This window comes from Miniopterus natalensis, chromosome 18, assembly GCF_054644295.1.
Source record: "Miniopterus natalensis isolate mMinNat1 chromosome 18, mMinNat1.hap1, whole genome shotgun sequence".
Lineage (NCBI taxonomy): Eukaryota > Metazoa > Chordata > Mammalia > Chiroptera > Miniopteridae > Miniopterus > Miniopterus natalensis.
In genome coordinates this window covers 11,346,976-11,374,311 of record NC_142098.1, presented here as the reverse complement: position 1 = coordinate 11,374,311, position 27,336 = coordinate 11,346,976, and the positions used below count along the sequence as shown (strand labels likewise).

The window sequence follows — 27,336 nt, the reverse complement described above, 5'->3', positions numbered from 1 at the left end:
GGGAGTAGCACTGAAAATCACTGACACCCCTTAGCCCAGCTCAGTAGCTCTCTGAAATGGGCCAGAGGCATGTGCATGTGCGTGTGCATGTGTGCGTGCATGTGCATGTGTCTGCAATTCAGTCGTCTCCGTCAGGACCTCCTCTCTCCAGCTTTCCTCAACGTGGCTGTCTACTGTTCCTCCATCTGAGCGGAGAGAGTTAACCTAGCGGGCCAGGGCGGTCTGGGCTGGGGGCCGCCCCCTGGCCCCCCTCCAGCACCAGCTCCAGTTACAGCTGCTGGTTGGGGAGGGCATGGCTGGGGTGGGGCTGGGAGGGGAGACTGCTGGGGGCGGTGCATCCAGCTCTGGGCCAGGGGGTCCAAAGTGCTCGCCGGGTCACAGCCAGACTTGGGGGCCTGCTTCCAGCAGGGGACAGCCTGATTGGGGTGAGCGTCCCCCAGCCCTCCCCTCTCGGCCTCACCCTTCGCCTAGCTGGGCAGCCTATTTTGGGAGCAGGAGTGGCCAGCCCCAGGCTTCCCAGGCAGGCCGGACTCAAGAGAAATGGAGTATGATTGGGACATTGGCTTCCCCCAGGGGTGGGAGTGTGGGTGCAACTTCTCCCTTCCTTGCTGCTACCCCTGGCTGGGTGTGGGTTGTGGACATTCACGCATGGCGGCTGGGTTGCGTCACTGTTTGGGGGCACTGGAGGCCTAGATGAGATGTAATGCGTGCCTGGCTGTGTCTCCACCCAATGTCCTGCCCCAACCAGAAGTGTGGAGGGAATGGGCGCTGTCTCCATTTCAGCCCCACTGTGTGTGTGTGTGTGTGTGTGTGTGTGTGTGTGTCCCTGCCCCTGGCATCTGTCTTTAATCTCATGTCACTTGCCTGGTGTTGTCCGCTTGTGAAAGATGTCACCCAGAGGTAGACAGAGGGGATGTTTTTCCCTTTTCTCATTGTTTCCAGAAGAGGAGAAGGGGTGGCCTTTCCACAGCAGGGTTGTGCTTGACCCCAGGGAGGGAAGGAAGGCTGTTGCCATGGTGGCCTGTGCAAGGCAAATTCCTCCAGAGTGAAGTGGGAGATATTTATACCCAGGGTCAGGCAGAGAGCGGCTGTCAGTGGCCAGGGCAGCCCAGCTGGGATATTTCGGACACACAGGCCATGGTGTGCCGGCAGGTGGGCCCTTGGACATGTCCTGCCGTCTTGTCCCCTACAGTGTATCTGTCTGTCCATCCGTGTGGGGTGAGGCCTCCTGCTCGCCATTAGAGTGGGTGCTGGGAATCTGCGGCCTGCTGTGGGAGGCCCAGGCCTGCAGGAGATCTCTGTGGGCTCTGGTGTCTCACCCCTGTCCCTGTGGCCGTGTGACCCCCATTGTGTGGGTTGATTTGGTGACACTGTGTCCTGTGAAGCAGGGGGTGCCCCTGTTACTCAGGGTGGCTGACAGATGCTTTTGGAATTAAGTCCCTCAGCTGTCTCTGACTTAACCCCTTGGGTTCAGGCTCCAATGGTGGGGGGACGAGGGTACGCATTTCCTAACTCTTGGTGTCCCCCAGGACAATGGCATCTCTCGACCACATCTTGGTTCTCTGTGTGGGTCTCCTTGCCGTGGCTAGAGCAGGTGAGTCTGGTCTGGGGAGGCAGCCCGCTACCCACCTCAGACCCAAGGGTGGCAGGAGTTGGGGAAAACCCTGTTAGGGAACCAAGTTGGAGACTCCAACCTAAACTGAGTCAGTTGGGGCACTTGGAAATCGGGGGGTCTCACATGGGGTCCTGTAACAGGCTAGGATGCCCAAGTCAGTCAAAGGGTGGGATGGTGGCTGGCTTCCCCAGAATGATGGAATCACAGACAACCTGTAATGAGATGGGGAGCTGAGATAGCTAGATGTCCCTTGCCCCACCCAGGACAGTGCAGAGAAGGTAGCTAAGACCCAGGGAGGGTGGGTAGCCTGCTTAGGGTCCAACAGGCCTCCAACTCTCAACCCAGGAAGGCAGAGCCCCCAAAAGGGTCTTTGGATGGCCCTGGCTGTCCAGGAGCCCAGGAAGCATCCAACCCCTGATTTCTCTTTCTCTTTCCAGAAGCTGCACAGGAACACGACCCATTCACCTATGGTGAGGGAGGGAGGAGCACCTGTCTTTGGGAATCCGGGGGTGGGGTGGGGGGTGGCCTGTCTTGTCCTCACTGTCTCTCTCTTGTCTGCTTCTCTGCCTCTTTCTGTGTGTCTGTCTCGATTTGATCCCTCTGTCTCGCTGGTCCTCTCTCTCCTGTGACCTCTCAGTACCCTACCGCCATCCTCGGCCGCTTCCCGCCCTTTCTGCCCTCGCGGCTCCTCACGCTCTACATCGCCCTTCCCCATCCCCGGCTTCCTCGGGCGCGCCCTGCACTGCCCGGCTCCCGCCCTTCCCTGCTCCCCGGCTTCCTCGGGCGCCCCCTGCACTGCCCGGCTCCCGCCCCTCCTTCACGCTCACCTCCCTGACCCACCTCCTCCCTCCTCCCTGATCTGCTCCTCCCTCTGATTCATCTTTCTCCCCCCCATCCCTCCTCCTTGCTCCCTCCGCCCCATTTTGCCCGTCTCCTGTCCTCCCTCCCTGCCCTCACCCTCCTCCCTGCTGCCCATAGACTACCAATCCCTGAGGATCGGAGGCCTCATCATCGCCGGGGTTCTCTTCATTCTGGGAATTCTCATCATCCTCAGTGAGCGCCCCCCCCCACTGCCTCCAGCCCGGCTTCCGCCCGTTCCCACCCTGTCCCCGCCCCGCCCGGTCCCCGCCCACTTCCAACCGCGCCCAATCACCACCTCCCGCCCGCCCAGGCCCCGCCCCATTCCCCCCACCTCCCACTCATGACCCAGCGGCCGCCGCCCCGCCCTCCGCCCCGCCCCCTCCCCGCGGCCCCGCCCCTCGCGCGCGCCAGCTGGAGCGAGAGCGCCTCTCGGTGCCGCCGAGAAGAGACTCCCAGCCCGGTGTTCCCCCCACTACCCACCCGCAGGCAGGAAGTGCCGGTGCAAATTCAACCAGCAGCAGAGGTAAGGGGCCCTCCCTGCACTCATTCACCTACTCCCGCTCCACGGGGGCTCTGGGGGTGAGGCGGGGAGTCCACCCAGCCCGCAGCCAGAGACCCTTCAGCAAATTTGTATGTATTAAGCACCTACTAGGTGCCAAGCCCCAAGCCAGGTCCTGGGACCAAGCAGTGATTGAACGGCCCTCTGTGCCGGGCGGAGCGCCCAGCCCGGTGGGGGCGGTGGCCGTCGGTTCCAACTGCTTCACAAAAATAAAGTCACAAAGCGTGATGAGTGCTGTGCAGGAGCCGCGGCGAAATGAGATCACCACTTGGTGGCCCAGTTTAGCTCAGTCTTGCTGCCAGCTCTTTGGTTCATCTTCAAATAAAAATTTAAAGCCCAGGAAGTGCATAAGCACAGGCGCCTTCTCTATGTTGAAACAATTATAGATGTTATCATAAATAATAGCTAATATTTCGTGGGCGCGTCCTCCGTGACGATCCCGTTGCGCCGTGTATGCCCCTTGCCAGCGCGTCTCCGAGGTAGGTGTTATTAACCTCCGCGCACAGGGGAGAAAGCCGAGGCTCAGGGAGGTGGAACCACTTGCCTGTCCTTCCCCTCGGAGAGGAGGCCATCTCGAGGCAGTCTGCCCCTCAAGTCCCTTTGGTCATACGCCCCCCAGCAACTCCAGTCCCTGCCCCAGCACTGCGGGAGGTTCTCGCTGGTACCCGCCGCGAGCGCCTCCCGCCACAGCTTAAAGCGCTCCCGGGTGCCCCCGATTCCTGGCGGAGCCCCAGCCGGCTCCCTCCCCATCTGGCCCCAGGGCCCGCGGGTCTGCGAAATGAGGGCTGCCTCGGAGGGATCATCGGGGCTGGTTGCCTTTTTTTTTTTTCCCATTCCCAATTCCTCTGCTTCTCTATTCCCAGGACTGGGGAACCTGATGAAGAGGAGGGAACTTTCCGCAGCTCCATCCGCCGTGAGTTTGGGGAGACTTCGGGTGTTTGGGGGTGAGGGTTGGTTCCAAGACACCCCCACCCCCGTTCCTGGCCCTCTCTGGGCGTGTGGAGGGTGGGGCTTGATCTCAAACCGGAGGGTGGGGAATTGCCCTGCTGCTCCCCACTCCACAGGGACCGGGGTGCCCCTCCTGACACCCGAACTCTGTGTTCCCCCTCAGGTCTGTCCAGCCGCAGGCGGTAGAAACACCTGGCGCGATGGAACCCAGCCAGGTCCTGCAGCTCCGCCTAGGCTGGGGGAGGGGGCGAAGGGCGGAGGCAGACGGGCTGGGGGACGCTCCCGACGCCCCCTTTTCACCCCCACAGGATTCTCCAGGCACCTGACCCCTCCTACCCACCACCTGCGCACCCGCTGCCACCTGGACTGCCCTCCTCCCCAGCCCGGACCCCACAGACTTCTCTCCGCCGCCCAGACTTCCAATAAAACGTGTTTTCTCTCCTGACAGCATTTTGTGGATGTCAGTCCCTCTGCGCGAAAGCCTGGGCGGGCACCCTCTTGGACCCGGCAGGGGGCGCCCCCCACCCTTGGGGAAGGGGCGGAGACCTCAGCAGTGGGCGGGGGCGGGGGCGGGGGTGTCCAGGTCGGAGGCGGGCTCTCCGGGCCCCCATTGGCTACGGCCCCCCCCAACACCAGGGCTCCCCCATCTCCCCCAGACATCAGTCCGTGCGTCTTCCAGCTGCTGCAGCCGCGCCTTCACCGCATCGGCATCCAGCCGCCCCCTGCTCCAGCCCGGCATGGCGACCCCAACCCAGGCCCCCACAAAGGGTGAGCGTCGCCTGGGGAAAGGGCGCAGGGGGGCTCCGGGATCTAAGAGCTTCAGAGAGAGGATCTGGGGAGATATCAGCACTGGAAAGGGAGGGGAGTGGGGAAGGGGATGTCCGTTCCTCCCATGGGCTGAGGCCCTTGCAGCGCACCCCTTGGCACCCCTCTGGGCCTCTTGGACACCCTCTCCCGGTGGTGTCGTTCTGTGCGGGACCCGCGGTCGGAGAGCAGCGGTCCCGAGAGAAAGGATGCTCGGACCGGTAGCTATGGCAACCGGGTGGCTGATCCTGCACAGCACAGCGATGGTAGTGGCCCCGAAGAGACGGGCTTTGAGGGCGGGAGCCGGTGGGTCAGCAGCCACGGAGGTTCTCGCCCTTCCAGGGTCCCTGAGGTGGGTAAGGGGGGTGGGGGGGTCATATCCCTCTTTTTTCCCAGTGCTAGCTTCTCTGGTGGTGTTTCCTGAAATCCCTGACGGGCAGGTTCAGTGGGAAACGGGAGAAAAAGGGCAAGAGAGGGAGATGGAGGAAATGAGAGAGAGATGGAGAGAGACAGAAAGAGAGGGAGACAGGAATATAGAAAGAGACTGACTGGGAGCCTGAGAGGCAGACAGAGATCAAGAGAGACAGGAGACCCAGGGTCAGAGACCCAGAGACCCAGAAAGACAGATATGAGACTCAGAGAGATTCTGGGAGAGTGGAGAGAGACAGACAGCAACAGACAGAAATGCAGAGAGAGAGAAAATCAGAGAGAGAGGGAATGAGGCAACCGTGCAGAGGGAGGCACAGGGAGAGACAGGAGGTGAGAGAGAGACCCAAGCGCCAGAGAGGGACGGAGAGAGGAGGAGGGACAGCACAGGGCGGGGCCTGGGCCGCTGCAATGAGCCCCCTGGGCAGGAACGGGTGACAGGACCCTCCTTTCCAGCCCTCATTCAGGGGTGTCGTCTGGCCCGGGGGCTGCACATGGGTGGCACAGATGCTACTCCCCACCCCCAGCCAGCCACAGGGATGTACATTTCACACCCATTAACCCAGTTCTATGCACCCACTTAAACACGCTCTCTCCCCTAAGAGCCTCCTCTCCCGAGCCTGCCTCTTCAGAGGAGCCAGGGGAAGAATGGTTTAATTGAGGGTGGGGGGCAGAGGAAGGGTTGCCAGCACCGAGAGCAGGGCCAGGGGATGAGGCTAGCGGTGCTGAGGAAACCCCACTCCACTCCAGTCTTGCCTTCCCTGCCCCCTTTCCCGGTAGGCAGGGGCTGCTGCACTGAGCCGTATCTGCAGGATTGGAAGCAGGGCGGGGGTGGGGGGGCGGCCTGCAGAGGCTGGAAACCACCCAGGGAGAGGGGGCTGGGCTGAGCTGGCTGGCCTGGCGGGAGCCCAGGGCTTCTTTCCGTGGAGATGGTTAGCAGGATCGATGACAGTAGGCGGGCTGAGGTGGGAGGACAGACGCCTCAGCACCCCCCCTCCCCCGACCTTTTCCCTAGTCACAGCAAGAGCCCGGACCACAGGTCTCGGGAAATCCCGGGGGGGGGGGGGGGGGGGAGCAAGTTGTGGCTTGCAAACTGCTTAAGGAAACTAAATAATGGATTGTCGGGGGTGGGAGGGGGCGGGGGGGGCAGGTAGAGAAGGGTGAAGTCTCTTCCCAACCTGTCACAGAGCAGGAGGGAGAGTTGGGGGGCACACAGGAAATGCAGGAGACCCACTGGGCCTGGGTCCCCTATTCCTAAAAAGGACCCTCAGCTTGGCCAGAAGCCAGCCCTGTGGGGTCAACAAAGGGAGGGAGGAAGAGAGCAGAGGAAGTCAAGATTGGCCGTGGAGTTAGAAACCCAACCCCTAAGCCTTGCACAGAACCCACCCAGCCTGGGGTGCCTAAGCCCATCACCTCTCTTCCCCTCTCAAGATGCCCCAGTTGCCATAGCAACCACCTCCTTCCTCACATCTCTGGCAACTGACCAGAGTGGTGCACATTCCTTCTTCTGCTTCCTGACTCCACCCTTAGCCCAGCCTCGCCCTGAGGACCCAGATTGCTGGGGTAGCAGGGACCAGAAGAACTTCTGCATGGAACCAGAGCTGCCAGGAAGGAACCAAAGAGGATTCTGGGACAGGAGCTCACCCAGTGGGCTCCCGATGGTTTGGGTAGGGAGGGTATGTGGAAACAGGCGACGAAAGCAGGATGATCCAACTTCTCTACCTCTGGTCTCCTGCAGCTCAAAAGGCACTCTCTTTCTCTTCCTTCCTTCCTTCCTTCCTTCCTTCCTTCCTTCCTTCCTTCCTTCCTTCCTTCCTTCCTTCCTTCCTTCCTTCCTTCCTTCCTTCCTTCCTTTCCCTCTCTCCCTTTCTCTCTTTTTTCCCCCTTCCTTCCTTAAAAACTTCTTCAATTTTTATAAATTCCAGGATTAACAGCAGAGATGAGTCAAACAAATGTACTCCCATCTTGTGAGGGAACTAAGACAGAGCAGAGATGACAAATAATGTTTTCCCATCTTGATGAGTTTAAGTGCCACCTTCATGCTTTTTGCCCTATCCAAATCTTCCCTATAGTGCTATTTATTTAATATTTTTTCCTTCAAGGGATTAACCTTTAAAAAACATAATTTGCTTTGTTATATCACCACCACAAATGGAAAATCAGGATTATTATTATTTTGTCTTAAATTGAAGGCAAGTATAAAAATGATCTTAAACAAGTGACTTCACTTTCCTGGGCCTTTGTGTCCCTCTTCTGTGGCATGAGGATGGAGATAGCACCTATATCAGAGAGCTGCTATGAAAATTAAATGTGTTGATATCTGTAAAATGCTTAGAAGAGAGCCTGGCATGGAGTCAGTGCTATAAAGTGCTGGTTAGATAGCAAATAAAGGAGAAAACCAAATAATGTCACAAAACTCTACCTAGATATTGTTGCCTGTTGAAGGCTCTGAGCCCAAGGCCTGTGTTCTCTTAAGAAGAGGGGGAAGTTAACGAGGGCTGGAAGGTGTTAAAGATACATCAGCATGAACCTAAGACTTCCTCTTTGAAGACTGGGCGGAGAATGGAGAGAGTGAACTTGCACATTGTGTGAGTCAGTGCTATTCAGCGCCTTGCCTAGGTGCCACCTGTATCAGTCCGTTTAGGGGTAACAAATAGAACCAAACATCTCAGGGGCTTCTGACAGCCAAGGTTTATTTCTCTGTTATACTGAAGGTCACTCACAGGTCAGCTGGGGGATCTCCATTCACCAATTAAAACTGGAGCAGTTACCATCTTGAACATTCATGTCACCAGGCCAAAGTCAAAAAGGAGCTCTTGTATGGGCTCTTAAATGCTCCAGCCTGGAAGTGACGATGACATTTCTGCTCAGTTCATTGGCCAGAATTAGTCACATGCTCCCTTCCCCCCACCTCAAGACAGCAATCTCTCCCTGAGCCTGAAGGGAAGAACACTAATGACAACACCTGGCATCGCTGGCCCCCCTCCCCTAGTGGTGCCCTAGAATTCTGCTCTAGACGAGGCAGACTGTGCGAAGAGCTGTCAGAGGAATTTGGGAGCCATCAGGATGGGTTCTTGGATGGGACGGATGTTCTGAGCTCTCCTGAAGGGGAATATGGTTTGGGACAGGGAGGTTGAAGATTGGGAAAAGTAAATCCACAAACATGCATATTTTATCCACACATTAACATTTATGAAATCAGGGTGAGTCTTCTAATGGATGAGTACGCTTCACGTGGTACAGTAACATACATATTCATGCGTAACACACACATACACACATACTCAGGGAAAGCTATTACAAAATCAATTATGAATCTTAAAATCTGTACTGCCTTAGAAATAAGTGATATAAAATACATTAGATATAGCATAATATAGGGAATATTATAGGATAGCACCCCTTGCTGGATTTGGTGGCAGAAGCAAGTGGATGAGGGCAGGAGGCGCAGTGCCTGCTTTTTGGAGCTCTCGGATGACTGATAGGTCCTCGGGAGTGTTCAGGGGAAGCTGACACGCTCAGCAGCCCATCAGCGAGACTGGAGTCTCTGCACCCCCAGCACCGTATGCAAATGGATTATGTATGTGCCTTCTGGAAATGAGTGCATAATTTGCAAGAGACCTCCACAGGGGCAAGGACCAGGACTGCCATGTATGGTTGGGAAGGTCGTGCACTATACAAGGGAAGGTACCAACCCAAAGATTAAGTGGGGCTGGAATCCATCCTGTGCTTCACTCTTCGAGCCTTGTGTCCTGCCATGAAGCCGTATCACCCAGAGCAAGCCGTCTCTTTATCTGATTTCTACACAGCAGCCATTGAGCCAGTGACCTCATCTGGATCCTCATAAATGTTAAGAAACCAGTGTTGAAATATTTTTTCCCTCTCTCTCTTTCTCTGCCTTCCTTCCTACAGTTCCTCAGGAACCTGACCCATTTCACTATGGTGAGTGGCAGATTCTGTGCTGAGGGTGCCCTGGGGCTGGATGGAGGGGTGGCTGCAGGTCCCCACTGGTCACTGCTGAAGTGACTTCAGTTGTGGCTGATGTGTGCTGGGCCACTAGCCATGGGACCATGTGGATACCATTCCTACTAGCTGGGCTCATGGAGGGCAGAATCAGATTGGGGGGTATCTTCTCTGGGCCTCCTTCAGGCTTCACCAGGACCCTGGGCTGGTGCATTGGGGTCACCAGAGTAGCAAACAACTCTGAAGCCAGGTTGCCTGGACTTGAATCCTGGCTTGTCCACTCACTCTTGTGTTGCCTTGAGCAAGCAACTTTGCCTTTTTGGGTCCTTCTGTAAATAAGGGAAAGTAATAGTTCCCACCTACAAGGATTGTGAAAAAGATTTACTTGGATGAAGCCATTAAATCATTCCCTCAACATGGAAGCTCAAAGAAGTTGCCTCCAGGTCTAGCAGACCTGGCCCTGGTTCCCCTCTAAATACCCTCCTGCCCTCTGCCTTTGCTCACTCACATTGTTTCTCCAACACACCAAGTGCTCTCCGACCTCAGGGCCTTTGCACTTGCTCTTCCTCGGACAGAAACACTCCTCTAGTTCTCACACAGCTGGCCAATGCTCCTTTTCCTTCTTCAGGCCTCATGTCAAATATTGACTGCTCTGCTAGCAGCGGCCCTCGCCGAATCCCAGGCAAGGGGAGCCACATCACATCTATCCATGTCCCATGACTCCATGTTTTGTTTAGTTTAGTGCTTGATCACAATAATAAAGTTAACTCCCTGAGGGCAGAGACCTGGACCTTTGCTGGTACAGAGTGGGTGCTCTATAAATTAATATTTCAAAAAATATTTACTGTGGCATAATTAGACATGAATAATTCCTATTCGGAAAATAAAGGAAAGAATGAGATTCGGAAGTGTTGAGGAGAGGCTGGGAAATTCTAAATAGGACAGCCAGAGAAGGTTCTACCAACATTTGAATAAAGCCCAGAAGTTGGTACAGGAGAGATATTTGGGGGAAGATCTTTCAGGTAGAGGAACAGCGAATGCAAAGACCCTGAGGTAGGACCATGCCGGATATGCTTCAGGAAGAGCAGGGAGACCAGTGTGCCCAGGATTAGGGGCCTGAGGGGAAGTGGTGTGAGGTGAAGTCTGAGAGGGAACAGAGACTAGACCTTACGGGCCTTGTGGGCTGTGATGAGGACTTTGGCTTTTACTTGGAGTGCAATAAAAATGGGGGGGCGGGGGCAGCTCTAAGGGGAGGAGGACCCGGTCTGACTCAGATGTTAAAGGATCCCTGTGCCTGGGGGTGGGGTGGGGGAAGGGGCATGGGGCTGGAAACCATAGAGAAGATTGCTTGCTGCAGTAGTCCAGACGGGTGACAATGGTGGACAGGACCAGGGAGGAGGCAGTGGAAGGAGGTCATATATATACACGTATATACCCACAGACTCCAGAGGAGGGTAGGGAGAGAGAGGACAAGGGGAGCTATGTTCCTCAACCTCACACTAATTCACTGGAGGAGCCTCCAGGACAGCCTGCAGCATCCCTGAATTTGGGCCCTTGGCTGGGCAATCTGAAGCCAGGCCTGGGGGCTGAGGTGCCACCCCCACCTTGATGTCCCCCCTTATCTTCCCCAGACTATGACACCGTGCAGACCGTGGGCATGACTCTGGCTACCATATTGTTCCTGCTGGGCATCATCATCATCATCAGTAAGTGTGACCCTTTCCTGACACCTTCAAAGGGGGCCGCCTCTGGTCAGGCCCCAGGCCCCGAGAGAGTTCCCCTGCTGGCTTTGGACCAGACCCTTAGGTCCTGTCTTCTAGTTCTGTCTGTCTCTCTCCTAACAGGCAAGAAGGTGAAGTGCAGGAAGGCGGACTCCAGGTCTGAGAGGTCTGGCAGCCGTGGGAGAGAGGGGAGAGGGGCGGGAGCAGGAGGGCCCGGGGCCTGCCCAGAGTTTCACATAAAGCCTGTGGCTATTGAGCCTCTTTTTAAAAAAATTAATTAGACATATAACTTTCTAAGCGATCATCCTGCTAAATCTTGTACCCTTTATGCTTTTCTCTCTCATCTTTGCTTCCACAGCCCAACATGCAAGTCCTGTAAGTCGGAGCTTCCCTCCTCAGGTGAGGGGGAGAAAGTGTGTGGTTCTGGGAGGACAGGCGGGAGCCAAAGAGGGAGTCAGGAAAAGGGGACTTGCTCTGGGTGTCCCTAAGAATGGGGCACCGACCCAATGGATGGCCTTGGGAAATTCAGTAGGAGCTGAGATCCTGCAGATCAAAATGTGAAACTGTGGGCAGTCAGTGGGCTGTGGAATGACCGAGGGTCTTGTGAGTCTCCCGGAAACAAGTCCACAAGCCTGTGAGAGCAAAGATGAACCACGTCCCCCGATAGAAAGCCACGTGCCTGGGAAGAGGGGAGCCCCTCGTGGGAAAAGGGCTTCTGCGGGCAGGGTGAAGACAGAGCCGAGTACTAGAGAAGCAGGAAGACAGACGTTTCCAGGCTTCACTGTTCAGTCTGGAAGATCCAGCCCCATGCGAGGGAGACAGAGGAGGGAGGGAATGGAGGGAGGAGGGAAGGGGGGAGGAAGGGGTGATGGAAGGAAGGGAGGGAGGGAGGGAGGGAGGGAGGGAGGGGGGAAGGGAGGGAGGGAGGGAGGGGGGAAGGGAGGGGGGGGAAGGAAGGAAGGAAGGAAGGAAGGAGGGAAGGAAGGAAGGAAGGAAGGGAGGGAGGGAGGGAGGGAGGGGGGAAGGGAGGGAGGGAGGGGGGGAAGGAAGGAAGGAAAGAAGGAAGGAAGGAAGGAGGGAAGGAAGGAAGGAAGGAAGGAAGGAAGGAAGGAAGGAAGGAAGGAAGGAAGGGAGGGAGGGAGGGGGGAAGGAAGGAAGGAAGGAAGGAAGGAAGGGAGGGAGGGAGGGAGGGAGGGAGGGAGGGAGGGGGGAAGGGAGGGAGGGAGGGAGGGAGGGAGGAAGGAAGGGAGGGAGGGAGGGAGGGAGGGAGGGAGGAAGGGAGGAAGGGCTTCTGAAAAACGGCATCGGAATAGCGGGAGGACAAATGTATGGGCTGCAGGTTCTTAAACGCCGAGGTAAGGAGTGTGAGGGCAAAACAAGGGAAAGTAAAACAAAGGGATAAGGGAGCGAAGGGGGTTGAGGGCGAGGATGGGGGGTGGAGGGATGGGAGGGTGGGATGTAGGAGGGGTGGGTGCAGAGGGGAGGGGGTGTAAGAGGGGAGAGTGGGTGCAAGAGGGTGGGAGGTGTAAAGGAGGATGGAGAGAGAGGGAGGCTGTAGGAGGGGGACAAGCATGTAGATGAAAGATTGTGTCTCCTTGGGGCTGTTAATTTTACTTACGTAAAAATATCTCTCGACCTGTTTTTAGTGGAACTGTGTCCTCTCCAGAGGACAGGTGGGAATCAGATGGGAATCTCTCTGCCTCTTGCAAAGTTCTTGTAACTAAAAAAGTGGGCTTTGGGGTGCTCAATATTTGCGGGGATTTGGTGGAGAATTTCATGTGTTTTGTTTCATGTTCTTTTTTAAATTTAAATTTTAAAATTTTGATTGATTGATTTTAATTTTTAAATATGTCTTTCTTGATTTCAGAGAGAGGAAGGGAGAAGGGGAGAGAGAGAAACATCAGTGACGAGAGTCATTGATAGGTGGCCTCCTGCACGCGCCCTGTTGGGGGCTGAGCCGGAACCCAGGGCATCTGCCCCAACCATGATTTCCTGGATCATAGATTGATGCTCAACCTCTGAGCCACCCCGGCCGGTCTCATGTTCTTTTAATGAGATTTTAAAACATTAAGGGGACACTTTGCGGATGATTGGAGGGGGGAGGCCCTGACACCTAGGACACCGTCTAAGAACATGTACAGGATTCTGACCCACTCCAGCTGAGTGATGGTCCCAAGTAGGTGGGAAACAGGGGCGTTCCTGTTGTGTCCCAATGTTCGGTGGCTGGGTGTGGGGAGGGCAGTGCAGGAGGAGGCTGGGAGCATAGGGGGGAGATGGAGACCCCGTTTCTGACAGGGGGAAGGCCCAGGAAAGCCCAAGCTGGGCCAGGGGCGGTCTCAGCCTCCTCGCAGGTGTGCTCCCCTCTATGACAGTGTCCTACGGGGCAGGACAAAGACACACAGGTGTCCCTATTTGGACCACACATTAGTGAGTGGGGAGGCAAGACAACTCCTTAGTGCTAACTCAAGGCTGTCAGCTCTTGGGGCTCTGGATTCCATGGTGGGGACGGAGAGCTCACTGGCTCTGGGGAGGGGGGTTGCTTCCACCCTTCTAGTCGCTGATCGTCTCTCTCTCTCTCTCCAGCTCCAGGAGGTGGCGGAGTGTAAAACCAGCCTCCAGCACCTCCACTGCTGTCCCTGCCTGAGTGTGGGAGCCTGAGGACCCGGTGGAGGCGGTGGGGACCCCAGCCCTGCGCCTGGGAGCGCCCCCTGGAATGAGCCGCCCCACCCACCCCGAGGCTGGAGCCGCTGCATCCTGCTGCCCCTCCCCAGGCCTTGGCACTGACGATCCCCCAAAGAGCCCTGCTGCACCCCAGATCCAGGCACTCGGGGCTCCAGTACCTGGAGTCGGGGAGTCCACCCCCGGCAGCCCGGAATCCCCGTGTACTGCCCCCCTGCACCTCCTTGTCTCCTCTCCGGAGATCTGTTCCCCTGCACCCTCGGTGTCTATGTCTTGAGCTTAATAAATGTGCATTTGGTTTTTCCCCCTGTTCTGTCTGCGTGTTCTCATCTGTGGGCACAAAACGGGGGAGGGGCAAAAGTGAGCCTGGGGGAGCTCTGGCCCAAGTCCCCAGCGCTGCCCGCCCTTCTCCCCCTTCCCCAGGGCCTCCTCCTCCTATCCTCACCTCCCTCCACTCCCCCTCCGCTGTGGCCCTTCCCTTCTCCCCTGGCGACCCTAAGGGACCCCTTCCCCTTCTCCGCACCCCCCTCCTCCCCAAAGCCCCACCCCGCCAAGACCCGCCAGCCCCCGGCCGGGTGGGGGGAGCCCACAGCCCAGCGCCTCACCCTGCGCCCTCCCCATCACCCCGAGCGTCTCCCCCTCCTGCTCCCACCCTGGGCTCTGAAGCCAGGAAACCCGAGAGGAAATGACAGAGCCCGTCTGGGTCCCCGCCCGTCCGCCCGCAGCGCTCTCCTGGCCACACCCTCCGCCCGACGCAGCCGCGGCCCCCGCCGTCCACCACGAGGCTGCCGGCTCCGGACCCCAGCTCGGACGTAAGTCTCTCCTCCGGCCCTCCTCCGCCCTCCCCCTCAGCCCAGGGCCCGGGCCCAGGTGAGTCACGACTGGCCTTAGGGGTCCTCCCTGCCCGGCCCCGCTCACCTCCCCGGCCTCCCCGTCGGACCCCGGCTGCCCCCTGCCCTTCCCCTGCCGCAGGCTCCCGGCTCGCTGCCCCCGGCCGGCCCGTCCTTCCCACATCTGCCCGGCGCCCTGTTCTGTCGTCCCTGCGCTGAGGACCTGACACCGCTCACTTTTTCCTTTAAGATCAGGAGCGTATTACTCACGCTTCCTCTTCCCCTTCTCTGCTGAGTCCTCTGCTGGGGGACAGCCTCAGAGGGAGGGGAGAGGCCCCAGGACCCACTCCTGTGCCCCGACCCCTCCGGGTGCCGGCCGGTGAGGAGAGTGCTTCTCTGCCTCGGGTGGCCGCGTACTGGGGCTGCTACTGGGAGCCCAGTTTGGTCTGATGTGTCGTTTTCTTTGGATACCTGCAGAGGGAAGAAGTGGGTGCTGCTGGGGACCCCCACTTCTGAGGCTTTCCTGTTAGCCCTGGTAGGGGATCCTTGAAGCCAGAGGTACCTGCTCAGGCTAGGGAAGGGTGCCTTAGATCCCCGAGGGCAGCCCCGGGCCTGCCTGGCTGACGTCGTGGCTGATCCCAACTCCTGCTTGCCCCATAGATGTCGTCGCCCTCTGGTCGCCTGTATCTCCTCATCATTGTGGGCCTGATTCTCCCTACCAGAGGTAAGGCCAACCCCCCTCTCTACCCTGCTTCAGAGCCCCCAGCCCTACCTCGAGTGCACTGCTGGGTGGGCAACTAGTGAGTTTGGATGCCCTGTCCTGTGCCTCACCCCCCTACTGGGCTGGCACCAGGAAGTGGGAGTCCCAACGAAGGGGCCAAGATGGTATTATTTTTGGACACCTCAGACCTGGGTAGCCGCTTCCAAGTCTGGCCAGAGCCTGTCCTGCTGAGCAGCCTCTGCTTCACCTCCTAGAAGAACTGAGTTTGACTTGGCGAGGAGATTGGTGTCGGTTTCTACTCAGCAGCCAGGAACCCAGGGCTCCCAGCAGAGCAGCTCACTGGATCCCCGGGTGATTCAGTTAGGCAAAAGGGGGGAGTCAGGGTCAGTCCCAGAGCTGGAGATGTCTCCCCTTTGCCTGGGAAGGGCTTCCTGAAGACAAAAGCTAAGGTGGCATTGGCAGGTGCTCACTACTTAGCGGTGCGTGGGAGGGTGCGTGGGACCTGCAGTTGGCTTCAGCTTTACTCTGTTATATTATACATATTGCCCCGCCTGCTTTAAGATGAGGAAATAGGCTCAGCGAAGGGAAGTGCCTGTGCCAGAGGCTCGAGTGGAGGGGCTGGGATCCAGTCATCCTGCCTGCCCCCAGAACCCAGAGCATACTCTCCACTGGCGGCTGCAGTTCTCTTGGATACAATGGTTTTCATGTGTTCCTTCAGTCATTCAAGTATTCATTGAGCAGCTACTATGTGCCAGACCTTATCCCATGCACTGTGGAAACAGCAGTATATCAAATAGCTCACGTTCTATTTGGGAAAGACAGAAAATAAATAACCCATCAGTAACTGATACAGTATGCTAGAGGGTAATACGTGTTATGGAGAAAACCAGGACAGGAACGAGGATTGTTTGAATAGGGTGGTCAGGGAAGACCTTACTGGGAGGTGACATTTGGGCAGACACTTGAAGTCGATGAGCGAATGAGCCAAACAGGTATCTGGGGGATGCGCGAATCTGGTGAATGTGGGCAACAGCAGGCAGGCCAGGTGGCTGGGCTGGGGTGAACAAGAGGCAGGATGGGAAAAGGAGAGGTTAGAGAGGTGACAGGGACCAGATGGAGGGGGACTTATGGGCAGGGTGAGGATTTTAGCTTTTACCAAGTGAAAGGTGCAGCCGGGGGGGGGGGGGGGGGGGGGAAGGCTCTGAGCCAGCAGGGCCATAACCTGCTTCAAGTGTTCACAGGCTCCCTCCTCTGCTGTTTTGGGGAGCAGATTTTGTGGGTGGGGACAGGAGCAGGAGACCAAGGAGGAGGTGGCTGTGTGTCCGGGAGGGAGGGGATGGAGGCTGGGCCAGGGTGAGGCAGTGGCTGTATCTTCCCCACTCCATCTCATTTCACCCTCTCTATAGGCCTGAGAAGTAGATTCAGTTATCCTCACTTTGCAGTTGAGGCAACTGAGGCTCAGAGTGGGGTCTTGACTTGCTTGGGGTCACACAGCAAGGGAACTGTTAGGAACAGAATTTGAGACCAGGGCTCTGGCTGACTAGCGCCTCAGCTAAACCATCTCTCCCATCCCACAAGGATGGGCAGGGAGGGAGGGGGGCTGGAGGAAGGGTGTTGGGGCATTAGCATTTCTTAAAAACTTCGAGGAGTATGTATTGATACCACAAAAACTGATCAATCAAAGAGCTATCTGCTGTTCCTCCAGCAGAAGGACCTCCTGAGTTACCCCCAAGGTTTCTGAAGGGAGGGCAGAGTAGGGTGTTGATGACAAGGGGACTGGAGCCTACTCCCTGGCTTCTCATCCTTGATTTCTAGGACAGAGATCGGAAGAGGCAACATCCATTTCTCCAGCAGAGTCAACCACTGAGAACATTCGTACCCTGATTTCAACCTCAGGTGAGGAAAGAGGGACAGGTCTGTTAAGATCCTGTCACTGCAAATAACAATGGCAACAAAAATCTCAAGCTGGACTAAACAGGAATTTTTGAATTTGTGTAACTGAAAAGTCCAGGGATAGGCCTTCAGGCATGACTTGATCTAGGTTCTCAAATGATGCTATCAGGAACCAGTCTTCATCTCTTGGTTCTGTTTTCTCTGCGTTGGCTTCATTCTCAGGCAGATTCTTCTCTTATAGGGCCAAGATGGAGTTTAGATACCTGGGGCTTCCATCCTACCTACTAAGAATCCAGAGGAAAGAGAATTTTCCCTTCCTCAATCCAGCAACTGTTTCAGAATGTGTGTCATTGACCAGGCTCGGGTCACATGCCTACCTGTGAGCTGATCATTGTGGCCACAGGCACAGGAAGCTGATTAGCCAGACCTGGGTCATGTTCAGCCTCCAACAGGGCTGGTGCCAGCCCTACTGAACTAAGTAGTTGGGGGAAGGATGGTTCCCCAAAGGCAGTTCCAGGGCTCTTACCAGAGGCCGTGGGTGCTGAGAAGGGGAATGGGCATCTGTGGGAGGGCAGGGCCTGAGGCAGGAGAGATCCTGGCATTGCATTTAGGCAGTGAGGAAATGGCTGGGTCACTTAAGTCACTTCCATCACATCAAAATCGAGTTGCTATGGAAATACCCCTGTGCCTCCATTCGTGGGCCTTCTCCACATCTCTCTCTCTTCTCTCCCTCTTCCTGGACTTCAGACGCAGCTCAGCCAGAACTCCACTCCACCCCTCAGGCTTCAGCCCCGCAGGCTCGCGGTGAGTGGGGCAGCCGCATGGGGGAGGTGGGCCCGCACGGACGCTGTTTCCCCTCTTTCTCTGACACCCTGGGTCTTTGGTTACCCATTTCATCCCCCCAGCTCTGCATCCCCTGGTTAAATTTATGGTGGGCCAGCCAGCCGACTCCTTTCACTTCTTTAAAAAAATCTTTTGGAGTCATGAACAATAACATGCATGTAGAAAAGTACAACAAACCTAAATGTACAGCTCAGCAAATGATGCTGAATTGAACCCCTGTGTAACCACCGCCAGGTCAAGGAACAGAGCTTTGCAGAGACCCGGGAAGCTGCCCCCTGCGCCAGCCCCGTTCACCTCCTTCCTTCACTCTCTCTAGCATTTTCCGTTTGTGAGTTTTCAACTCATTTTTTAACTTTTCCTTGGTGTCTAACATAATTCAAAAAGTGCTCCTCAGTTTTTCCCGTTAATGTTTAATGACACAGTAGCACATCAGCACACCCCGCTTGGAAGTAATACAAACGTGGTAGGCAAGGCGAGATGCCTTTCTCATGGCCCAGCCCTGTTCTCTCCCCAGCTCCGGGAGGCCCCCACTCTTAGCTCTGGGTTGGGGGTAGCTCCTCGCTGAGACTGTATCAGTGCGCGTCACCTGGAGAAAATATGCTGCCTGGGAGGTATATTGGTGTGAGCTTAAGGATATTACATGATTGTTGTTCAGCAACTGGCTTTTTCCCCCATGAAATAATGTTCGGAAGTTCTTCCCATGTTCCCACATAGACACTCATTGGGTTCTTTTTCGCTGCTGTGAGGCAGGGTGCCTGTGCACAGTTAGTGAATCTAGGCACACTTTATATATATATATATATATATTTTTATTGATTTTTAGAGAGAGAGGAAGAGGGAGAGAGAAAGAGAAACATCGATGTGAGAGAGAAGCATCGATCAGCTGCCTCCTGCATGCCCCCAACTGGGAATCGAGCCCACAACCCGGCACGTGCCCTGACTGGGAATCGAACTGGCGACCTTTTGGTGCACAGAACGACTCCCAACCAACTGAGCCACCCGGCCAGGGCTCCATGCACATCTTGATGTGCACCTTGGTCGCTTCCAGTTCTTTTTGCTACACACAGTGCCACAGTGTCCCTTCCTCCTTGATCAAACACAGCGCTTATATGATGGTTTGGTTCTAAATATTTTACTCTTGTTTACTCATTCAGTCCTCACACAAACCCTCTGAGGTAGAAATGACCATTGTCCCTACCTTACAGATAGGGACCTGAACACTCAGAGTAACTCATCCAAGGTGCCACCGCATACCAGTGACACGGCTGGGATCAGGGTCCAGGGACCTGGCCCTAGAGCCCTGCTTTTGCCCACACCACTATAGGGCCAAGGACATGAACACTCAAAGTTGTTTTCAAAGCCATTTGGAAATGGCTGCACCAATTTGCCCTGCCACCAGCAGTCCGCAGGTCCCCCGTCCCACTCCCACAGTGCCACTTGCCTTACGAACATCCTTGATTTGTGCCAGCCGGATCCTGGGGAGAAGGGCTTGCCCTTCTGTGGATCCATGTCGCCAATTTACTCGTCTGTTTCTTCCCCTCCCCTCCTTGCTCTTCTGACCTCAGTAGAAGCAACGGCCACCCAGCCAGAGATGGAGACCCAGATGCAACAAGGGAAGGGAGAGGTTGTGCTTCTAACCACAGATCCTGGGACCGTCGAGAGCAGCAGGGAAGGTAGAGCCGAGCACTAGAACAGCAGCATACAAGTTTTGTTTAATTCTCTATCTGGGTCAGCATTTCCCCAAGGACGTTTCTCAGAGCACCTGTTTGGGGAATTGTTAATACATCTTCCCAAAAAAATTATTTTGGTTTGCAGCCAAAGGTGTTTGTGAAATTCCGAGATAAAGTTAAACACGTTTCTTTCTGGCAGGATTTTTCAGTCTTAATAAACCTTATTTGCAGCAAGTGTCCCTGAGAGGGGCACCTAGTTTGCAACATTTTGCGAGCCTAATAGACTCAGGACCCTCTTTCGTTCAGGTTCCTTCACAGGGCTGGTGCCAGGAAATGTGGTTGTGGGCGTTTCCCTGTATATGTCTCCATGTTAGAGCAGGAACTTTTCAATGGCAAAATACAGAAAATCCAACTTAAAAAAAATAAAAGCTTATTGGCTGTATACATTCTGTGAAGTCCAGAGGCACCAATTTCAGGTATGGCTGGATCAAGGAGCTCAAGTCATCATGACAGACTTGCTCCTTCTTTCTGTTGTCTTCATTCTCAAGTGGCTTTTCCCCTCTTGGTGGCAAAGATGGGCCCATAGTTCTAACTTTCCGTCCCAAGCTCAGCAGCTGGAGGACATCTCTTTCTCATTCATCTGCAGCCCAAGGTCTAGAATTGACTTTCACTGGCCCAGCTGGGGTGACATGCTCATGTCTGACCAATGGGAACCTGGGAAAGGGACTGCTCTGATGGGTCACGCCTGAGTCTTGTGCCCCCCACCCTGGTGCTGGAGAAGGAGACAGCCCTGTCTGAATTGCACAGACCAGGGGTCAGGGAAGAGGCAGTTGTCCTTAAGACCAGTGAGTAGCTAATGTTGTCAGAGGTGTGGGAAAAGGGGCTGAGCCTACATGAAGGTGGCTTCTAATGCCTGTGTCATGCTCCCTATTTGAGGAGCAGCCCCTACTGGAAAGTACTGTAGCTTGGGCCACTCCTAGTCTAGAAACATCCACAGCATGCAGACTGGGCACTGGGCAAGAACACCACCTCTAAGGCCATGCCATCCCCTATAACACTTTTTGTAATTGTTACAGTTTTTCAGTGATGGCAGTAAAAGAACTCATTCTGACAGAATCCGTATTAAAACAATTGTACGACAGGCGGAAATCAAGGGTCTTGGGGAAGGGACCGTCCCCTAGTGGGGGTGGGGGTATAGCAACTCTGTCTGCACCTGCCAATTGAGAAAACATCTTCATATCCCGCATTCACTCGCCCGGAGTCCTTGCTGACCCGAGTTACCATGTGTGGTTCCATACTCTGGTTATTGCGACAACTTCCCCTGAGCCTCAGGGTTGCCCGTAGCCTGAGCGCAAAAGCCCCAGCGCCTCTGTCCCTCTACCTTTGTTTCTCTTGCCTGTTTCCCATCTTGCAAGGAAACGGTTCCTGTCTTCTGCCGGCTCGGAGCTGCCCAGCTTCCCCCAGCTTCCACTCAGTCCCTGCTGGGGATTTGCAAGGTCTCAGGGAAAGGCGAGACTGGGTCACAAGCTCCCCCTTGTGGCCTGGGTTCCGGCAGGGGAAGGAGATAGACCTGGGAAGCCAGAGGAGCCCCCACCCCCCAGCCCGAGAAAGGGGAAGCTGTTCCCAAAAGGATGGAGGAGTGAGTGCCAAGCAGGTGATAGCAGCCAACATTTGCTCAGTGCTGGACACTGTGCTGAGCTTTCATGTATTCACTCAACGCTCACAACCACCCTGTGTGGTGGGAACTGTCTTAACCCCATTTCACAGGGAAGGAGCTAAGGCCTGGAGAGGTTACTCTGCTGGCCCTGGGTCACAGCCCTAAGTGACAGAACTAGAATTTGAGCCCAGGCTTTTTAGTGCCAGGGTGCCTGAGCACCACAGGCCACCCAGGCTGTCCTTCTTATTTTCTGTACTCTCTGCCTCTGTCCCTGCTGTTGATCTTGCCCACCTCTGGGCAAGGCTTTCCAGAACATGTCGGAATCCTTGGCCGATGGTTCATGTGTTGGAGGTGAGGGGCTGGGACTGGTCTAGGGAGCTCAGGGTTCACGAGGCAGCTTTTCTGCTTGCTGACTTCACATTGGGACATCAGACAGTGGGAGCCACTTCACTGAGGATGCTTCTCTGTGCCAGAGGGGCAGGTCTTGGGGCGGAGGAGGGGGCATTGATTTTTTTATTTTGATTTTTTATTTTATTTATATTTATTTATTTAATATATCTTTATTGATTTCAGAGAGAGGAAAGGAGAGGGAGAGAGAGAGATAGAAACATCAATGATGAGAGAGTCACTGATCGGCTGCCTCCTGCTCACCCCCGACTGGGGACCGAGCCCGCAAGCTGGGCATGTGCCCTGACCGGGAATCGAACCCCGATCGCCTGGATCCTAGGTCGATGCTCAACCACTGAGCCCTGCCTGGCTGAGCGACATTGATTTTTTTTAAAGAGAGGGATCCTCTGGTATTTTCAGCCTGAGAGCAGAGGTGATATTCAAAATGTTTTGTAACAAGTGCCTCCAGGCTCTGTGACTGGGCCTGGGTCCTAGAGGCACCCATCCTGGTTATGACAGATATTATCCTTGACTCCCTGGATTCTGGGGCTGCCCACAAAGTCCTAGGGGAGGGGTCAGGAGGTTAGAGCAAATTTCAGTGTATTTTTACCTGCCATTCTTTACGGCTTCGGGGGTTGGAATGGGGGACACCTATTCCTCACTACATGTGTAGGTATGGGAGAGGGGTTTCTTGCAAATACAGACATTCACTGATGCCCATTGTTTCCCTCCACGGCTCTTTCCTGCCCTCCACCATCTTCTGGCCACTGTTTCGGCTGATCTCACCGCAGTCACCACACCTTCCAAGCAGTTTCCAGACAAAGACATCACGACAGACTGTGCCCGCATGCCCACTGGTCAGTAACTCCTGGATTGGAAACTGGCTGTTTCCTACTCAACTGTGTATTTCTAGGACCTGGAATACTGTGCAGCACAGAACAGTTCTCAGTAAACATACGTTGGGCGAATATACAACTTCAGGGCTGGCAGAGGGTAGGCACCAGATAGATACGCAATAAACAGATGAATGAATACAGAAGTGAATGCTGCATGCATTCAACTCTCAGTGACTTAGAATGACAACCATCTGTTTAATTCATGAGAACTAAACTTGAGCCTGCAATTTGGAAGTTTAGTCTGGGCTCAGCTGGGTGGTTCTTCTGCTCTCATCTGGACTTACGCATCTGAAACCATTTTGGGAGTCAGCAAAGAGCTTTGTTTCTAGAGGCACCATGATTCTTCCTCTTGTGCTTCTATTTCCCACTTCCTGACCAGCCAGCCCCAATGAACAGATGAAAATGATATGCCCATGCTTCACATTCATTCATTCATTCATTCATTCATTAAAAATGTATTTATTGAGCACCTACCTATGTGTCAGGCACTGTCCTAGGTGCTACTGATACAACAGTGAACAAGACAATTAAAGTCTCTGCCCTCATGGAGCAGACATTCTAGTTGGGGGAGAGAGACAATAAATAATAACTATATTAATTACATGGCATGCGGTTTTAAAGTTGCTATCAAGAAAAATAAGGTTAGGCTGAGAGAGTGACTGGGGAGTATTTCTGTAAGGGGCAAGAAGGCCTCTCTGAGAAGGAGTTGAAGGGAAAGCCATGAGGCTATCTGGGGAAGTGCTCTGGGCAGAGGGAGCAGCCAGTGCCAAGACCCTGAGGTGGCCTGGCAGGTCATGGGCAGGGCTGGAGCAGATGATGAGGGGAGATGATGAAGTTTGAGAGGTGACGGGAGCCAGATTGTGTGCCACGTGAGGACTTGGGTTTTTTCCTAAGTGCACCAACACTGGGACATAAGTGTCCTCTCTTCCTGACCCTGTCATTTCCTGATTCACTCCACAAACCTTTGCCGAACTTCACCTGGCTCCCTGTCTGTTCCCTGCAGGCTCTAGTGAGGACAACCCCTTCTCCTACGGTAAGTTACCCAGGGAGGATGGGGCGGTGGGGAGGGAGGGTGAAGACCCTTTCACAGCACTCCTCCACTTTTCTCTCTGCAGACAACACCACTCTCCGGAAACGTGGGCTGTTGGTTGCAGCTGTGCTGTTCATCACAGGCATTGTCATCCTCACCAGTGAGAATGGGTGCTGGGTGGGAGGGACACCAAGCCTGGGAGGGAGGAGGCTTGGTGTGCACTCTGACAGGGGGTGGGGGGTTAGGTTCATGAAGGCCCCCGGGCAAGGTGATTTTAAATGAGGCATATCCTTTAGTTTCACAACCATACAAACCACCACAGAATCCAGTGGCTTAAAGTGGCAACCATCTACTTAGCTCTCAATTCTGCAATTTGGAAATGTAGGCTGGGCTCAGCTGGGTGGTTCTTCCGGTCTCTGCTGGGTTTATTCATGCATCCGAGGTCAGCTGCAGATCAGTAGGGAGCTCTGTTCCTGTGGGCACCTTGGTTCTTCACCTCTTTGGCCTGGGCTTGTTCATGTGGTGGTGGCAGGATAGCGGGACGGTGCAGTCTCCGGGACTAGTGGCAGTGGGGAGCTGTGATTACACCACCCCGAAGGGGTGAGAGATGGAACTGTCAGAGAGCTTTGTAGCCACTGCCAGGAGGGAGCAGGATGGAGGGGACCAGATACATAAACCTCTTTCTCCTCTTGCCCTGCTCTCTCCTGCCAGTGTCTCCCTGCCAATGCTTAAGTAGAGGGCAAGGGGCTGGGACTATGGCCTCTTGGGTCAGCCACCTCCCAGGGCCCAGCATCCTGGGGAAGGGGCTAGGGGGAGACTTAATAAGCAGAGGAACTTAATTTTTTTTTTAACAAGTTCTTAAAATGGAGCATATTATATAAAACACAAAGGCCACCAGTTTACAAGCTCTCAGTTAAGCTGTGTAACCTACACCAAGTTTCATTACCTCTCTTGTCCAACTTCCTCATCAGGAAAATGGGCACAGCCTCATCTTTTTTGTCCTAAGGTGGGTGGCAGAACATTGACAGTAATAAAAAGAGGTTGTTAACACGTGCCTGAACCTCATTGAATTGGGGCTGAAGCAACATGTGTTTATTGATCCTCGCTTTATGTCCAGCCCTATTGTCTCCCGTGTGGGAAAAGTGAGGCTCAGAGAATTGAGGAATTTGCCCAAAGGTCACACAGCACATAAAAAGCAGGAGAGGACCAGACCCAGTTCTGTGTGAGGACAGAGTCCGAATGTTAGTTCTGGGACCATAAATTGTTCCAAAGACAAATATTTGTGGGTACCTCTCTGTGCCCAACCTTTGCTGTGATGCTGGTCTTGCCCTTGGGGAGCTCACACCTCATAGGGGGATGACAAACAGGTAAATGCACTAATGAGCAGAGTGGATACAGAGAAAGATAATAACCATGAGGCAAATAAAGCCACAAGATGTGACGGAGAGGGGGAGGGGGAGGGGAGGGGGAGGGACTCTCTAAAGAGGTGAAACTGGAACTGATTCCTGCGGGTGATAAAGATGATTTAAAAACCAAACAGGCAGAGGAAGGAGCCCTAGACACAATAATAAGCTGAGCATGTGGCGATAACTATGGAAAGAGGCCCGAAGAGGCCAGGGATTGGGGAGGCAGCGATGGTGCCTTTGTCTTAAAATCTCTCATTCACTGCAGTCCAGCCTCCTGGCCTCCCTGCTGCTCCTTAAGCCCACCTGTGCCTTGCCACCCCAGGGCCTTTGCACTGACTGTTCACTCTGTGTGAAATACCCTTCCTCCAGATGTCCAAGTCGCTCCCTCATCACCTCCAGGTCTTCTGCCTCCTTCCTGGCTTTTTCTTCTTATTTTTTAAATATGTCTTTATTGATTTCAGAGAGAGGAAAGGAGAGGGAGAGAGAGAAACATCAATGATGAGAGAGTCATTGACCAACTGCCTCCTGCATGCCCCCCCCCCCCCACTGGGGATCGAACCCGCAACCCGGGCATGTGCCCTGACCGGGAATCAAACTGCGATTTCCTGGATCCTAGGCCGATCTCAACCGCTGAGCCACTTGTGGCCGGGCCTGGCTTTTTCTTTATAGTGCTCACCACCGTCTGACTTACCACCATCTGTACATCTGACTTTGTTATTTTTATAATCCTCACCTGAGAATATGTTTTTTGTGTGTTTTTTTTTAATGTCTTTATTGATTTCAGAGAGTGGAAAGGAGAGGGAGAGAGAGAGAGAGAAACATCAATGATGAGAGTCATTGATCAGCTGCCTCCTGCACGCCCCCGACTAGGGATCGAGCCCGCAAGCCAGGCATGTGCCCTGACTGGGAATCGAACCCCAATCGCCTGGATCCCAGGTCGACGCTCAACCGCTGAGCCACGCCCGGCCGGGCGAGAATATGTTTTTCAAAATTGATTTGAGAGAGAGAGAAACATCGATGTGAGAGAGAAACATCAATGGGTTGCCTCCCATATGTGCCCAGACCAGGGATTGAACCCGCAACCTAGGTACGTGCCCTGACCAGGAATCCGACCTCCACCTTTTAGTGCATGGGACCATGCTCCAATCAACTGAGCCACCCAGGCAGGGCCAGGTCATTGATCTTATTGCTGGTCTCCCCAGCTAGAAAGGCAGCTCTGCTGGAGCAAGGATTTTAGTCATTCCCGTTCCCGGCTGCGTCCCCCGTGCCTCAGTCAGTGCCTGGCACGTAGTCGGTGCACAGTAAACATTTATGGAACGAATGAGTGACACCCAGTTAGGAAGGTTTCCCAAGTGCCCTCCCTGTGGGGGGAGGATCCTCCCCGGGGCCCTGCCCCAGCTCTTCTATCTGCTCACATCGCTCCCTCGAGTTGCCTTGGTGCTTCCCGAGGAGCAAAGCTGACGGGCCTTCCTCCAGCACCCAAAGCACACGCGGAGATCAGTGCTGTTCCAACTCTTGATGGGATCGTTTCCTTCCCCACAGGTGGCAAGTGTAGGCAGCTGCCCCGATTATGCCGGAATCAGAACAGGTGAGCCCATCAGAAGTGGGGGCCGGTCACCTGAGCCGCCACCGGCTCACCATGCCCCCCTTCTCCCTCCCCTCACAGAACCTACCGAGCAGTCACTAAAGCCCAGCCTGAGACCGAAGACACGGATGGGGCCAGAGCAGGGGCTGACGGCCCGAGCCCCCAACCCTGCCCCCCCTGAAGGCTGCCCGGCTCCCCAGGCACTGCCCCCACGTTGACCATTCTGTTCAGAAAGAAAGTAAAGCACTGTAATCCTTGTCTCACGATCTCTGATCATTCATGACTGGGGGTGGAAGAAAGTGGTAGGGCCTGGTGACAGGCGCCCTGAGGACTAAAGTGAGGGGGTCACACTCAAAAACCAAGGCAAGGGATATAGTGAATGAAGCCTGCTTGGGTGAGGTGGGAGGGATTGGGGGAAGGGCTGCAGGGGTTCTGGTCAGTGCCGGATCCTGCCCACGACCACTCGAGACCCCTGGCACAGAGTCTGGTGTCCAATGTCAGCTCACTCCTAACATTGGGAGGTAGCATTGGTAACTGCGCTAGCACAGGGGAGGTCCCGGGTCCATGGTGGTCCCCTTTCCTTCACACTGGGCTCCTTCAGCATGCACACGAGTGTGGGCCTTACATGAGTGTGGACACCCAGCCTGCACATCCGAGCTTCATCCACACCCCCAACCCACAGATTGGGCTGCCTTTCGATTTAAGGGAGTGCCCACCAAGAAGACCCCCCAGGCCCTGGAGTGGGCTCAGAGCAGTTTGGATGGGGAATTCCTGGGTCCCCGGTTCCCAGAGCATGGTCAAGGAGAGCAGAGGCTCCAGCGGGCACTTCCTGAAGGTTCCTG

The 27,336-nt window shown here is 55.0% G+C and overlaps 3 protein-coding genes across 5 annotated transcripts; all 3 read left to right on the top strand.

The window, feature by feature from the left end:
• Positions 1–360: 360 nt before the first annotated feature.
• On the top strand, positions 361–4,335 carry FXYD1 (FXYD domain containing ion transport regulator 1). Of its 3 annotated transcripts, XM_016220984.2 has the most exons (8): positions 460–545; positions 1,530–1,594; positions 2,053–2,085; positions 2,594–2,668; positions 2,963–2,999; positions 3,899–3,948; positions 4,147–4,198; positions 4,292–4,335. In XM_016220984.2, exons 1-7 carry the CDS (start codon positions 541–543, stop codon positions 4,167–4,169), a joined length of 288 nt encoding a protein of 95 aa, XP_016076470.1. In that variant the 5' UTR covers positions 460–540; the 3' UTR covers positions 4,170–4,198; positions 4,292–4,335. The 3 variants fall into 3 exon arrangements, with proteins under 3 accessions (XP_016076471.1, XP_016076470.1, XP_087683225.1); XM_016220985.2 differs by lacking the exons at positions 460–545; positions 4,292–4,335 and adding an exon at positions 361–425 and having other exon boundaries at positions 4,147–4,278; XM_087827099.1 differs by lacking the exon at positions 4,292–4,335 and having other exon boundaries at positions 4,147–4,278.
• Positions 4,336–4,712: 377 nt separating this feature from the next.
• FXYD7 (FXYD domain containing ion transport regulator 7) lies at positions 4,713–13,542 on the top strand. Its single transcript, XM_016220989.2, has 6 exons — positions 4,713–4,751; positions 9,126–9,155; positions 10,808–10,882; positions 11,021–11,063; positions 11,256–11,296; positions 13,481–13,542. The coding sequence occupies exons 1-6, from the start codon at positions 4,721–4,723 to the stop codon at positions 13,501–13,503; spliced, it is 243 nt and encodes an 80-aa protein (XP_016076475.1). The 5' UTR covers positions 4,713–4,720; the 3' UTR covers positions 13,504–13,542.
• A 5,793-nt stretch (positions 13,543–19,335) lies between these two features.
• On the top strand, positions 19,336–26,675 carry FXYD5 (FXYD domain containing ion transport regulator 5). Its single transcript, XM_087827391.1, has 6 exons — positions 19,336–19,536; positions 22,369–22,434; positions 23,477–23,506; positions 23,589–23,663; positions 26,452–26,497; positions 26,576–26,675. The coding sequence occupies exons 1-6, from the start codon at positions 19,371–19,373 to the stop codon at positions 26,673–26,675; spliced, it is 483 nt and encodes a 160-aa protein (XP_087683517.1). The 5' UTR covers positions 19,336–19,370.
• The last annotated feature ends 661 nt before the right edge of the window (positions 26,676–27,336 follow it).